Source organism: Sander lucioperca, chromosome 3 (assembly GCF_008315115.2).
Source record: "Sander lucioperca isolate FBNREF2018 chromosome 3, SLUC_FBN_1.2, whole genome shotgun sequence".
NCBI classification, from domain to species: domain Eukaryota; kingdom Metazoa; phylum Chordata; class Actinopteri; order Perciformes; family Percidae; genus Sander; species Sander lucioperca.
Window position 1 is genome coordinate 38,252,673 of NC_050175.1, and position 13,219 is coordinate 38,265,891.

A 13,219-nucleotide genomic window follows, 5' to 3' on the forward strand; every position below is an offset into this window, starting at 1 on the left:
TTGTCTGTGAAAACAGAATACTATTCTGGGGACAAATCTGAACCACGATTTTTTAAATGAAATGGAAATATGTTTAGTAAAGGTACAAATTATCACAAACAGTTTGAGCACAAAAGACCAGGACAGCTGCTTGCCTTTTTTTTCTCCATCATTTAAAAGCTTCTCCATTAAACAACAATCATCCTTTTGGAATAAATAAACAGAACTTTTAGCAGTGTGATGAATCTCATTAACAGTCACTGCCTCAGGTGTTTGGAGTCAATTCATTTGCACATTTAACGTTAATAAAACATGAAAAGAACAGAGAAAATAACAACTGACTGTGCAGATTGAAAACCCAGAGAGACAGAGACGCACGCGCACACACGCACACACACACACACACACACACACACACACACGTAAAAAATAAAAATGGGATTCACACCAAATGCGTTGCATTCCAAATTCAACTACATGGTCTCTCGGAAAGCGCAGACCTCCACCAACGTCATGCGTTTTGGAGATGTGCTCCAAAACTGAATGGGTCCGTCCTCCAACCATGAAAGCAAGAACATAGGTGGTTGCCTGGATATAATATGTATGCTTAATGACGGCAAGATAAGACGAGTTTCCCAGGTTGGAAACATTAATAAAAATGGTATCATGAAGCTTAAAAAGAGTTTAAGAGTTAAAAAGTTTATAAAAGGGGGAAATGCAGAGAGTCTATTAACTACTAAAACTGACAGGGACTTATATATTGAAGTGCAAATGGTCTTAAAAAATATATAAATAACTGAATGTAAAGTGCATAAGTAAGCTTACAATCACATTTTGAATCCATCTGTGTTCAAAGAGACAGAATGAGAAGAAACACATGGCTACATCAAAATGTGTAGAGACAAATCTACATCAATAAAAACCATGAACCAAATAGAGATACGAAAATATTTTTTTCATTTTCTCATCTTAAATGTGTCCGCAGTCATTATTGGAATCTATTGAATAAACCGTGTTCATTCCGAGACTGATGACCTCTTATTTTCCAAGATGACTTCATTTGTCATCGTGTCGATACATTATGCATTATTTATTACTTAAAGAATATTTAATTCCAGAATTATATAAACCCAAAAACATTTTGAGACAAAAACGATCTCCGTCCACACAAGAGTTTTAGCCATATTAATACGTCTGACAGCACATATCATATGACCATTCACACACACACTGGGCATGTGCGTGCCGGAGTAAACAGGAAGCAGATGGTCTGACGTTACTCTGTGGTTGAAAATAATGGATGGAGAAGTTGAAAATACTGAAAATACTTTGGAGAAAGAACAACAACGGTGAAAAGTAAGAGCAGGGATTCATTATCTTGGAGCGAGGTGAACTGTTACTGAAAGGTCTGTAAGATACCTAACTGATAAGACTGACGGATGTGCATTGTCGTTTCCAAAGGTCTCAGTTTGTGTCCGTCCAGACTACAACGCAACCCCAGAGTTTTCAAACCAAAAACGGGGGCTGCAGTGTCTCCCTTTTAGGATCTCAGAAAAGCCAAAGTAGTGTGGACGTGACGCGTAAACGTTGCAAAAGATACTTGTTTTTAAACCAAAACGTAGCAGTGGAAATGTAGGCTGAGAATGAACCAATGAACATTTTGAATTTATTCTATAGTTTGCTTTCAGGAAGTTACCATGCAGGTAGGATTCAGCCAGCGCCACGTTCAGCCCCGACAAAACGTAGCAACAAAACTGAAACGGGGGTGCGTTGAACACCCTGGTGTGTGCGCAAGCGCTGTGCATTTTTATTATCATGGGTTTACAGACACGTCTCTGCTGATTGGGTATCACCTGTGACACAGCCAATAGTCTCACAATGCCAGACCTTCCTCCACAGCGCTGCGGGGGAAGGTCTGGCTAGTCCACACAGCATTCTGGGATGGGAGAAAAAGGTGTTCTGGTTTATTGGCATTTCTTTAAACCAATCACAATCGTCTTGGGCAACGCTAAGCGCCGGACACAATGACAGCGCTGCTGCAAAATAGCCTCGGGAAGGAGCTTGTTTTGGTGGAACATGAGTACGTTCAAAAGTAGTTTTAGTCGTGCAACAGAAAACTTTGGACTTTGGATTGGACAGATAGTCTAGCTAGCTGTCTGGATTTACCCTGCAGAGATCTGAGGAGCAGTTAACCATAATCATAGAAAGAGGAAGGTGACGGACATCTGGCCCAAATGAGGGACATCCAGCTGAATTTCCGGCGGCACTAGAGCAATCCTGGAAGTGGAAGGTCGTGGATATAGACTACACAGCCAATAAACGATAGACACACCAACCAAACAAGAGAAAACATAACTCAGAACACGTTGTGCACCATTGCACACCGTTCCAAGGAAACGTGTCGTTCAACCAGGAAACCGTAGCAACACAGTTCACAGTTTTGAGACTGAACGTGCCCCAGTTGTTGGGAGCAGGGGATACAGGGAAATATAGGATTTGAGCCAACGACAGACTGGTGAGCAGCTTCTCCCAGTAACACATCCCTGTTGTTGCTAAGCAACTCAGAGGGGGATGGCTCCATACATCATTAAAGCTACACTTACAGTACACATCCGCGTGCACACCTGCCCGTTGTATGATGTCATGTATCCCCCTCTCTCTCTGTACTTGTACTGTTTCCAAGTTGTTTGATTTCCTGCTCTGCTGTTGTGAGAAGTCATCTGGTTACACCCTGTCCTCGTTAATGAAGGCCTGTCAAAGCTCCGCGTCTCTTATTTCCTCCTTCTCTTTCTTTCCGCTACAACTTCAAAGCACGGGGACACACTGATACGAACTCATCCAAGAACTGACCCCGCTAAAAAAGCAACATACCAGATGGCTACATGCAAAGCATATGTTGTCATAAAGTATGCAATAATGCAGAGATGAGAGCAGATTTCCATACTGTGCACTGCCATTTCATGCTAGTCGAAACATAAAATATGCATCTCTTTTTTTGTCAATACAGGGTTTGCTGAAACATACTTTATTTTGAAATAAAACAAAGCCTTATGTGAGGTTTATGTGTCAGTCAGCTGATTACACTACATGGCCACTTCTGGTTTCCATATGTGATTGTTAAACATATCAATCTAAAATCATGAGCATAAATCTGCAATCAAACACCTCATGCCGACCTTACACCAAACGACTTTTCAAGCGATTCCACTGTCGCAGACTACTTTCCAGTCTTGCTAGAGTCGAGTTGTGGGGTTGATAATTGTATTTAGAGGTTATATCAGAATAGGTTTACATGGTTTAATTTTCAAAAAACACTATATTTTTGTTGTACTGCACATTGCTGCAGCTCCTCTTTTCACCCTGTGTGTTGAGCTCTCTGTTTTAGCTACAGAGTGAGACCTCTCACTTCTGTTCTATCTTTGTTGGGAGTCGCACATGCTCAGTAGCTAGGTAAGGGCTACTAGCCAGTCAGAAGCAGAGTATGAGGGCGTGCCCTGACAGTACCTAGGTAAGGACTACTAGCCAGTCAGAAGCAGAGTATGAGGGCGTGCCCTGACAGTACCTAGGTAAGGACTACTAGCCAGTCAGAAGCAGAGTATGAGGGCGTGTCCTGACAGTACCTAGGTAAGGACTACTAGCCAGTCAGAAGCAGAGTATGACAGCGTGCCCTGACAGTACCTAGGTAAGGACTACTAGCCAGTCAGAAGCAGAGTATGAGGGAGTGCCATGCTAGCAGCTAGGTGAGCATTATAACGTGTGTTCCAAAGTGACCACGTTTGTCTCTGAAGTAAAGGCTGGACTACAATAGAGCTGTTTGGAGCAGTTTGTGAACAGTGTTTTCTGTTGGAGATGGTAAGTCCCTTTGGGGTGGACTTTGGGCTTTTTCACTTTGTAAAGCTATAACGTGCACAAAAAAGATATATAACACAATGAAGGAAAGGGAAAAAGCCAAAAAAGCATAATATGAGCACTTTAAGTCTTGGTAGATTAGTTAAATCACATGTGTCTAACTCAAGGCCCGCAGGCCAAATCCGGCCCCTTGCTAATTTATACATTTAGGTTCACAATACATTTTGGCCCACCTATTTTTTGCCACTTTTCACAACGTTTTTTTAGACATTTTTGATGCTTTTTCCAAACCTTTTGGCATTTTCTTCGACATTTTTGTCGACCAAACTGTAAGTGAGAAGCCTATATGAGACATGCAATAATACAGTCAAAGATATTTGACTTTTCCCATGACATAAAATCAATAAACTCTATGTCTGGCCCTTGATGTGATTCTCATTTTCTAGTGTGGCCCTTAGGGAAGCTGAGTTTGACACCCCTGAGTTAAATCATGTGGACATTGTCAACAACCAATGGGTGCGCTCCCTCCAGCACCAAACAGGAAGCAGCAAACGGCTAGAGCCAGTGTTGTTTATGGTTGCTATGGTGTCGTGTTACGCTAAAGAGGGAAAGTGGCTGATTTTCAACCCTTCTGAAGCATGTCATCCAACAGGAGATTTACCGGCAGATAAACACAGACCTTCAGGTACAGCCGCCATTCATCTGCCTGTACGGCAGAACCGAACATCTGCAAACTCTCTCTTAAATTACCAGCTAACGCAACCAGCTTGACCCTGCAAGATCCCCCAGTCTTTACATATAATGACAGTCTTTAACGTTAGAGGTGAGATGATTGTCTTTAGATGTGAGATGGTGTCAGACTTTAGTCTTTTCAAAGTCTTCTAGTGTCTGGTAGGCATAAAGCGTAAGAGTATACTAGGTTGGACTTTTGTATTTATATACACGTATATATATATATATATATATATATATATATATATTTTATATATATATAAAAAACACAACCAAACATTACACCCATGTGTGATTCTTGGACATCAATCTGCTGCTCTAACAGCCTCCACTCTTCTGGTTCCAAGCTTTTCCAACACATTTTTCAAACCTGCTGCAGGGATTTGTTCCCATTCAGACAGGTCCAGCTCACAGTCGCAGCTCCAGTTCACCCCAGAGGTGTTGGATGAGCTCTGTGCAGATCTATCAAGTTCTTCCACACCAAACTGAGAGAACTTCGTCTTTATGGAGCTGACTGCGTGTACGTGGTCGTTGTCATGTTGAAACAGGAAACCGACAAACACTACTGTTTAAGATATCGTACAGTGCTGTAGCATTAAGATTAACCTTAGAGGGTATCTAGATTTTTTTTTTCAACCTGGACCCTATTTTCCCATGTTTTTGTGTCTAAGTGACTGATGGGAACAACAATCTTTAAATTGGTCCAGTATTAAGCGAGACTGCTGCAGTCAGCAGTGGAGAAACAAGCTACAATGTAGCGATAATGGGCCTTCAATTTCCGTCCGTTTCTGTTTTTGCTGCTGACAGACTCAGATTATTATTCTAAGTGTCTGACAGCATTATAAAAGGATCCCTACAGAGATAGACCTTTTTGTTAAAGAGTTAGATCCTCTTTGTTTAACATGAAACAGCCCCGAAATCCCCATCACCAAACTACACCAGACTCCTGTACTACTACTATCATTATTAAACACACTTCATTCAAAGTGGACAGAAACTAAATAAAAATATCAAAAGCCGTCTCGGTTCATCTTTCCACTGTTCCAACAATCACCACTCTGGTTTGGGTGAAATAAACTCTTAATTCACCCATTTACATGTGGAAATATGCTGGCTCTATACACGCTAAAAGTAGTGATTATTTAAATGGAGTCTGGTGAGTTTAAGCAATAAGCACATTTTCCAAAATGTCAAACTATTGCTTTAATACTACTATTATGTGTTTCTTTGAGATGACTTTCTCCGTGCACACAAACGTTCAGAGTTCATCAGAAAATCTGTGAATTATTCCCTCTCCTTCCCTCTCTTGGGTCTCAGTCAACGATCTTGTAGATAATAAATAAAGATAAAACTACAATATGTTTTTTTCTGCAAATCTTCATATCCACTCCCTGGCTGTGTGTATATAAAAATAAACCCTGATGCATTAACATTCAGTCCCTTCTGCCCTGCTCTGACAGCTAGATGTCTGTTTTTCCTGCAGCAGAAACCTGCTGAGTGTCAGCCAGCTCTGGATGTTTTTTGGAAGGATATTTTAAAGTCATTTTTGGGGGGTTCTTGCAGGAATTGGCTTGTGTTCACGAGGTGGTGCAGTGTAGAATAGACTCCAGCTTTAGGAAGCAAACAGAGAGCGTCCTCAAAACTGTAAATCCTGCAGAAAACCGGGAAATAGACGAGTGTGACGGTGGTTGAGGTGTGTTTGTGAATGTGTCGAGTGCATGTGTGTGTCTGTGTGTGTCAGTATGAAAGTGTGTGTTTGGTCAATACGTACTCCCTGTCGGATTATCACACTCTGGCAGCGGTTGGTCTAATATGCCCATCTGTCAATCATTCTTACACAGGCTTACGGTTGTATGGAAAGGAGAAATCTGCTACAGACGTGTGTGTGTGTGTGTGTGTGTGTGTGTGTGTGTGTGCGTGCGCGTGTGCCTCATTAGAGTGACAGTCCATTGTAAAGAAACTAAATTACCTCTTTTGGGAGCATATTTTGCAATGAGCAGACTTTGTTTTTTTTTTGCATTAGTTCTTGAAATGTTTGCCTTGTTTCCATCGCCGTGCTTTGTTGTGTCTCGGCTCGGCTGTGACCCCGCCGCCGGCTCGCAGTCGCTGCATATTATTATTGTCTTTGTTGCCGCTCGCAAAAGTCTTTATCTAAATATGGAAATGTGTTGTGAGTTAATGGAAAAGACGAGGACGTTAAAGACAATTGCGTGGATGTAGAAATGTTTTGCTGATTGTTATAAGTTGGATGGTTGGCTGCATTATCTATTCATGATTTTTTTTTTCAAACGACGGAATGTTGCTAAGTACATTTACTCAAGTACTGTACTAATTCTAAAGTACTTGTACTTTACTATGGATGTCACAGGCGGCAACGGTAAGTGGGGGATTACGTTTAGAATGGTTGCTAATTAGATCTACTCAGATTGGACCTTTACTTGTAACAGAGTATTTGTACACTGTGGTATTGCAGACTGATCTCATGAAGTGGCGTATGTATGACACGTCAATTCGTACGCCCTTATTGGCGTGTTATCAAGACGCATACTCGCTTTTTAGCGTGTTTATCAACGCTGTTTGGCCTCCATTGACTTACATTACCTTGCGATTGCGTGTGAATTGACGCCGTAGCGAGTAGTATGAAAGGGTGAAAATCTGCGTAGGGAGGTTGGTGGATGGGTCAAACACAGGACTTTCACCCAGGAGACCGGGGATCGTGTCCCGCGTGTCACGTTTCCTAAACTCAACCTTCGCTTTCTTCTCGCGATAACACGCCAAGTGGCGTGTATGTTTACGTCTGCTGTATACAGCGTAGACGTACACGAGGATAGCTCAAAATGCGTACAGATAACACGCCACTTGGAAAGTGGGCGTGTATGTTTACGCGAAGTCATGATGTCATGTTGCGTATTGTTACTTTTACTGAAGTTAAAGATCTGAGTACTTCTTCCAACAATGATAGTTTCATGCTGTAAAACTCTGTTGAGATTTATTAAGCAAGTATCCAGCAGTGGAATGTAACTAAGTACATTTGCTCCAGTACTGTACTTAAGTCCAGATGTTGAGGTACTTGTACTTTACTTGAGTCTTTTCTTTTCATACCACTTTCTACTTCTACTCCGCTACATTTCAGAGAGAAATATTGTACTTTTTACTCCACTACATTCATCTGTTACAGCTTTAGTTACTAGGTACTTTACACGTTAAGATTACTGCACACAAAACACATGTAGTTTATAAAATGTTTTATTATAAAGTAAACTAGCCAACAATATAACGGCTACAAGTCCAGCTGACATGATTAGACCATTAAACACACAACTGGTTGGATCCTTTACACTTTCTACAACGGGAGGATTTTTCTGCATCGAGTACTTTTACTTTTAATACTTTAAGTACATTTTCCTGATGATGCTTACTCCCCCTGCCCCCCTCCCCCCCTGAACCGTTACATCATCTGGACACAGTGAGCAGGAGAAACCGTGAAAGCCACAGGGCTTATGGTGTTTAGATCACATCACACACACACACACACACACACACACACACACACACACACATACACACACACACACACATCAACATGTAAACACACTAAAGCTGCATACAGTAAGAGGCTCTGCACGACACAAGCTGTCTCCGATGAGAAGGTGTGGGCCGCAAGTATGATGTGAGTGTTTGTGTTTAAGGTGGAGCGGTAGAGGGCCGACGGGAGTATAAGTTAGAGAGTAGGAGGCACCCACCTTTGCAGCAGGCTGAACCCATAGCGACCAATCGAGACTCCAGAAGTAAAGAAGTCCCATTCCCCAAGTCCACAGAACCAACAGCTCCAAGGGGACAGAAACGGAACAGAGATGTCCGAACACGCAGGGGGGGGCGCTGACCGGTTGACTACCTGAGCACCTTTAGCTAACCATGGCTGACACTCACACACTCATAGCTGCAGCCCAGTGCGTGTGCTTGGGGTTGAAACAGTGTGAAGGGCGGGAGTTAGGGGTTTGTAGCAGATGTGGACAGCAAACAAGAGGCTCTTTGGGGGGGGGGGTAATCCTGCACCACGGCGGCATGGTGTCCCACTTCCCTTAGCCCTTCGTCAGGTCGCCGCAGTGTAAGGCTGGTGCATGGCGTCCATGAGATAGGGCAACAATTGCAGGATTACATCTTTAGATTAGATTAGATTTCTCTTTCGCTCTCTCTCTCTCTTCATTCATTTCCCCCACAGCCTCATCTTTCTCTTTCCTCCTTTATATATTTATTTGTTTGTTCATCTTTTCTCATTTTCTCTGAGGCCTCATAATCCCCAAGTCATCTCCGTCCGTGCACCACAAACTGCTCTAAAGGCTCTGTGTTTCTTTTAGTTTACAGGAGACATCGTCACAACGGTTGTAAGCAGAGTACAGAAAAGTGTAATGTATATTATTGTATGCGTATATATGGAAGCTGTACACCAACTGTGATAGTTTGCATGGCTTTGAAACTGAAAATGTCTCTCCATCAGGTGGTAGATCGGAGCTGAATCTGTTGCCATCCCCAATCTGCTTCTCCAGAACTTAATAAGTGAGTTAATGGCAACTAAGCAACGGAGGTAATTAATAGCAAGATGGGAAGAAAAAAAACATGGAACTAGTTCAAAAATCGTTTTATTTTTTTCATTTCTGTATGTTCGTGAGAAATCTTTCTCGTCTTCTCACCTCCCTCTCGTTCCTCTCACACACACACACACACACACACAAATGCAGAGTGAAATAACTCTCAGACAGTATACACATATATATATATTCTGCATTTTAATGCAGTCTTACAAAACGAACCCTTTACTGTAACAAGCAGTGGACAGAATACAGGCTGAGTGGGCCATGTGTTGCCTTATTTGGGATTGCAGCCACTTGAATCCTCACTCAAACAATCCGTAGATCATTTGAAAGCACAAAGCTACATTTGGTTCAGTATCACTTACAGTAGACTACGTTTAAAAAAAACTCCAAAGAGCTATGGTTTAAAAGACCAGGGTCATGACTGTAATCAAAAGTACAAGTCCTGACAAGCTGTTGTCTAATTCCCTTTCCTTTAACTCTTAATCTCTCTCTCTGACACACAAAAACTATTTACTTGTTTCTCCAAAGGACGCTAAACGGAGCATTATGTTGCATAACAAACAAACACAATCAATAGAAGAATCATTGAATACATCTGCCGAGTTAATCGAACCCTTCCACGCAGAGCGGCACGGATCAGCCAACACCTCTGGAAACCGACCAATCGGTGCCCACCCAACTAAAGCTCCCACTGGCCGAGGCATTGATCATTTCTCCTGGCCTAATCGGCTCGGGATTGTCCTGGTGTAAACATAAACTTTCATCCTCTTGGCAACGCTCTCGTAATCCCGCCGAGGGGATTATACCGGGAGGTCATTTAGGAGGATCAAAACCACGGGGGGGATTTGAAATGTATCCCGAGGGAGATTCAGGAATACGCGCTGGGTGGCTGGGGAAGAATAGGTGGAGGGAGGATGGATGGATGGATGGATGGGTTTGTGCATGGATGGATGGGTGGATGGATGGATGGATGGATGGATAGGTGGATGGATGGATGGATGGATGGATGAGTGGGTGGGTCGATGGATGGATGGATGGATGAGTGGGTGGGTGGATGGATGGATGGATGGTTGAGTGGGTGGATGGATGGATGGACGGATGGATGAGTGGGTGGGTGGATGGATGGATGGATGGATGGATGAGTGGGTGGGTGGATGGATGGATGGATGAATGAGTGGATGAGTGGGTGGGTGGATGGATGGATGGATGGATGAGTGGGTGGGTGGATGGATGGATAAGTGGGTGGATGGATGGGTGGAGGAGGGGAAAAGAGGAGTAGCTGCTTTGCCACTTACCTATATCCGTCTCTTTGTGGTTCTTGACGAGTTCAGCGAGCTCAAAGTTCCCAGCAATAATGGCAACCTGGAGAGTATGTAAACACATAAAACTTTAAAAAAGCACAAATTTGACAAAAGTATCTTTTTGTCGACTACTGAGACTGAGCACTGTAACAAATCATTTTAATAAAAATACACCGTTGGTTATGTTTTGGGCTGCTTCTGATTGAATAAGATACTTTTAAATACCCATTCTCTGTCATTATTTCCATTATTTAAAAATGTTTTCAGTAATGCATTCACTCTTCCTCTTTCTATTTAAAGATTGATCATTGTTCGTTTGACTGTGTCTAGCCTAAGGTTGTACTCTTTTTTTTTTTATTGTGTTATATTTGTGTCTTGTACTCTGTATTCTGTTAATTTGTTTTGTGAGTGTTTGTTTGGGACCCCCATAAAAACCAGATGAAACATTTCTAGGGTAAAATAAACAGTATAATACTGAAGTAAAAGCAATTTCACTGATTTCAGAAAGTACTCCAACAAGTACAAGAAAGAGCTACTGTCGGGTGCCCGGATAGCTCAGTTGGTAGAGCGGGTGCCCATATATAGAGGTTTACTCCTCGACGCAGCGGGGCCGGGTTCGACTCCGACCTGTGGTCCTTTGCTGCATGTCATCCCCACTCAACCCTTCTGAAGCGTGTCATGCAACGGGAGTTTTACCGGTGGATAAACACAGACCTCAGAACAGAAAATCTGCTGACTTGCCCATAAAGGCACACTGTGTAGGAATTTCTCCCATCTAGCGGTGAAATTGTATTTTGCATTCAAACGAATAGTGCTCTCCAGCGCCTCGCTTTTTCAAGTGTGTGTCAAAACTACGGTAGCCGTTATGTACCAAGAAGCTATGATTCCCTTTTTCAGCGACGAGGATTCCTTCTCCTGTGACTCAGAATAAGTATGATCCTCCATTATGAACTAAAGTGCAGTGCAGGCTTTCAAATTTGCCGGTGCAGTGACAAGCGCCTCTCACTGATCTCCTTCTCCGTTTCAGCTGGTTTCAGTCACGTGCCGCTGGCTCTGAACGAGAACGTGTTGTGGATTAGCTAGACAGGTAGGCTAGTGCTCTATGTCCCTCTCAGCGATGATAGTTTTTCAAAATGGCGGAACGACATGGAAGCCTCCTTGGACTTGCCCGTCCAATGTAAATACACATAAGAAATTCTTAGCTTACGAGGATAAGTCAGATCATTGGCAGAGGTAATTTTACACCAATGAGGACATATTTATGAATGAAGACATTGATTTTAGCTTATACAATACTTAAAACACTACACAGTGTACCTTTAAATTACCAGCTAACTGTCTACAAATGAACTGTCAGCGGAGCATCGAGGCTGATCAGTGCCAGACCAAAGACAGAGCTGGGCGAAAGACAGAGCAAAGTGTCGCTGTGGCTACGACGAGAGGTAAGCCATGGCAGGGTATTACTTAGCTTTGTAGCTTCATATGCACCGCTGCTAAAACTGGAAGCCCTAGACCAGGGGTTAGCAACCTTTACTATCAAAAGAGCCGGTTTTGGCCATAAAAAAGGGCCTCATAATGAAGGTAACAGCCTATTCAATCTAAATTAGCCTATCAACATTGCTAATGGGTCTAAATGAGCATTTATTAATATGCTTATGTTTGTTGGCATTTTTATGGCCCTGTCATTTGACCATTTGATCCTCTTTCTTCCCATCAAGTTTTCCCAGGGTTGTGGTTAGACAGCTAATTAAGACTATCAGCTCCACACAACTCTCTCTGGATTTCTCAGTATGACTATGTTCAGAAGATTGTGGCGTCCGGTGACTTTCCCGTGCAGAAACTCGAGTGAAGATAATGACCTCTTCTGAAGAGTCCATCATGTTTTTTCAGTCCTCCGTGTCCTCCTTGGCTACTAGCAACTGCATCACAGAAGGCTTGCGTCATGTGGACGCCACAATAGCGGTGTTGTAAGTAGAATTCCTCATGGTGGCGACAGAAACTACGCATTATAGCTTTAAGTAGAATAATCATGTATCTGTACTTTATTTTGTAATTTATATATTTCTGGAAACTTTTGTATGTATACTTTTACTCCAATACATTTCCCCTTAGCTTCTTCATTACTTGTTACAAAATTAAAATCACAAGAAATTTGTTAGACTGCAAAAAAAGCAGTTTTTGGGGAATCATTGCTCATAGATTGCAAGTAAATGTACACTACACGACAGTGGTGTGGTCATTACTTAGAATTCCTCATGGGGGCAACAGAAACTACACACTATAGCTTTAAACACAATAATGGGGGTACTTTCTCACACACACACACACACACACACACACACAGTGCGCACATGTTCATGTGAGAGTTAAAGCTGCTGTTTTAAAGTTTTCTGTTTCTTTATATAACTTTATTTCAAATAAAATGTACAAACAGTCATCTCAGTTCATGGAGATAAATTATACAAATTGAAATAATGCATATGATGGTAAAAATGAATAAAAAGGAGATAAATGAATAGGTGACGGACTACTTTAAGGTTGGTGACAGCAGGTAAATTGTTCTGAGTAGATATTGGAAATGCCTTTCTTATTCGTTACAAGTTTAAGAGGCTCAAAGTACATATCAATATCAATTAAGAATAACTTAACACATGGGTTTGACTTAGAGCATGTGGCTTTGAAAATATGAAACTTCCCTAATAAAATAAAGAGATTTACAGAGACTTAGGCTGCGTTCCCAACGCAAGTCTTAATGCTTAATTC

General features: G+C 42.1%; 1 protein-coding gene and 1 long non-coding RNA gene across 2 annotated transcripts in view; one reads left to right on the plus strand and one right to left on the minus strand.

Moving 5' to 3' along the window:
* The window catches only part of LOC116067198 (SH3 and multiple ankyrin repeat domains protein 2), a 306,129-nt gene that overhangs the window by 146,332 nt on the left and 146,578 nt on the right, over positions 1–13,219 (minus strand). Inside the window, exon 11 of the mRNA XM_031323535.2 lies at positions 10,451–10,517. Coding sequence (XP_031179395.1) covers positions 10,451–10,517 — 67 coding nt within the window. The remainder of the gene's footprint in view (positions 1–10,450; positions 10,518–13,219) is intronic.
* The window catches only part of LOC116067201, a 16,233-nt gene continuing 4,754 nt past the window's right edge, over positions 1,741–13,219 (plus strand). Inside the window, exons 1-2 of the long non-coding RNA XR_004109140.1 lie at positions 1,741–1,849; positions 11,519–11,521. This is a non-coding gene — a long non-coding RNA (uncharacterized LOC116067201). The remainder of the gene's footprint in view (positions 1,850–11,518; positions 11,522–13,219) is intronic.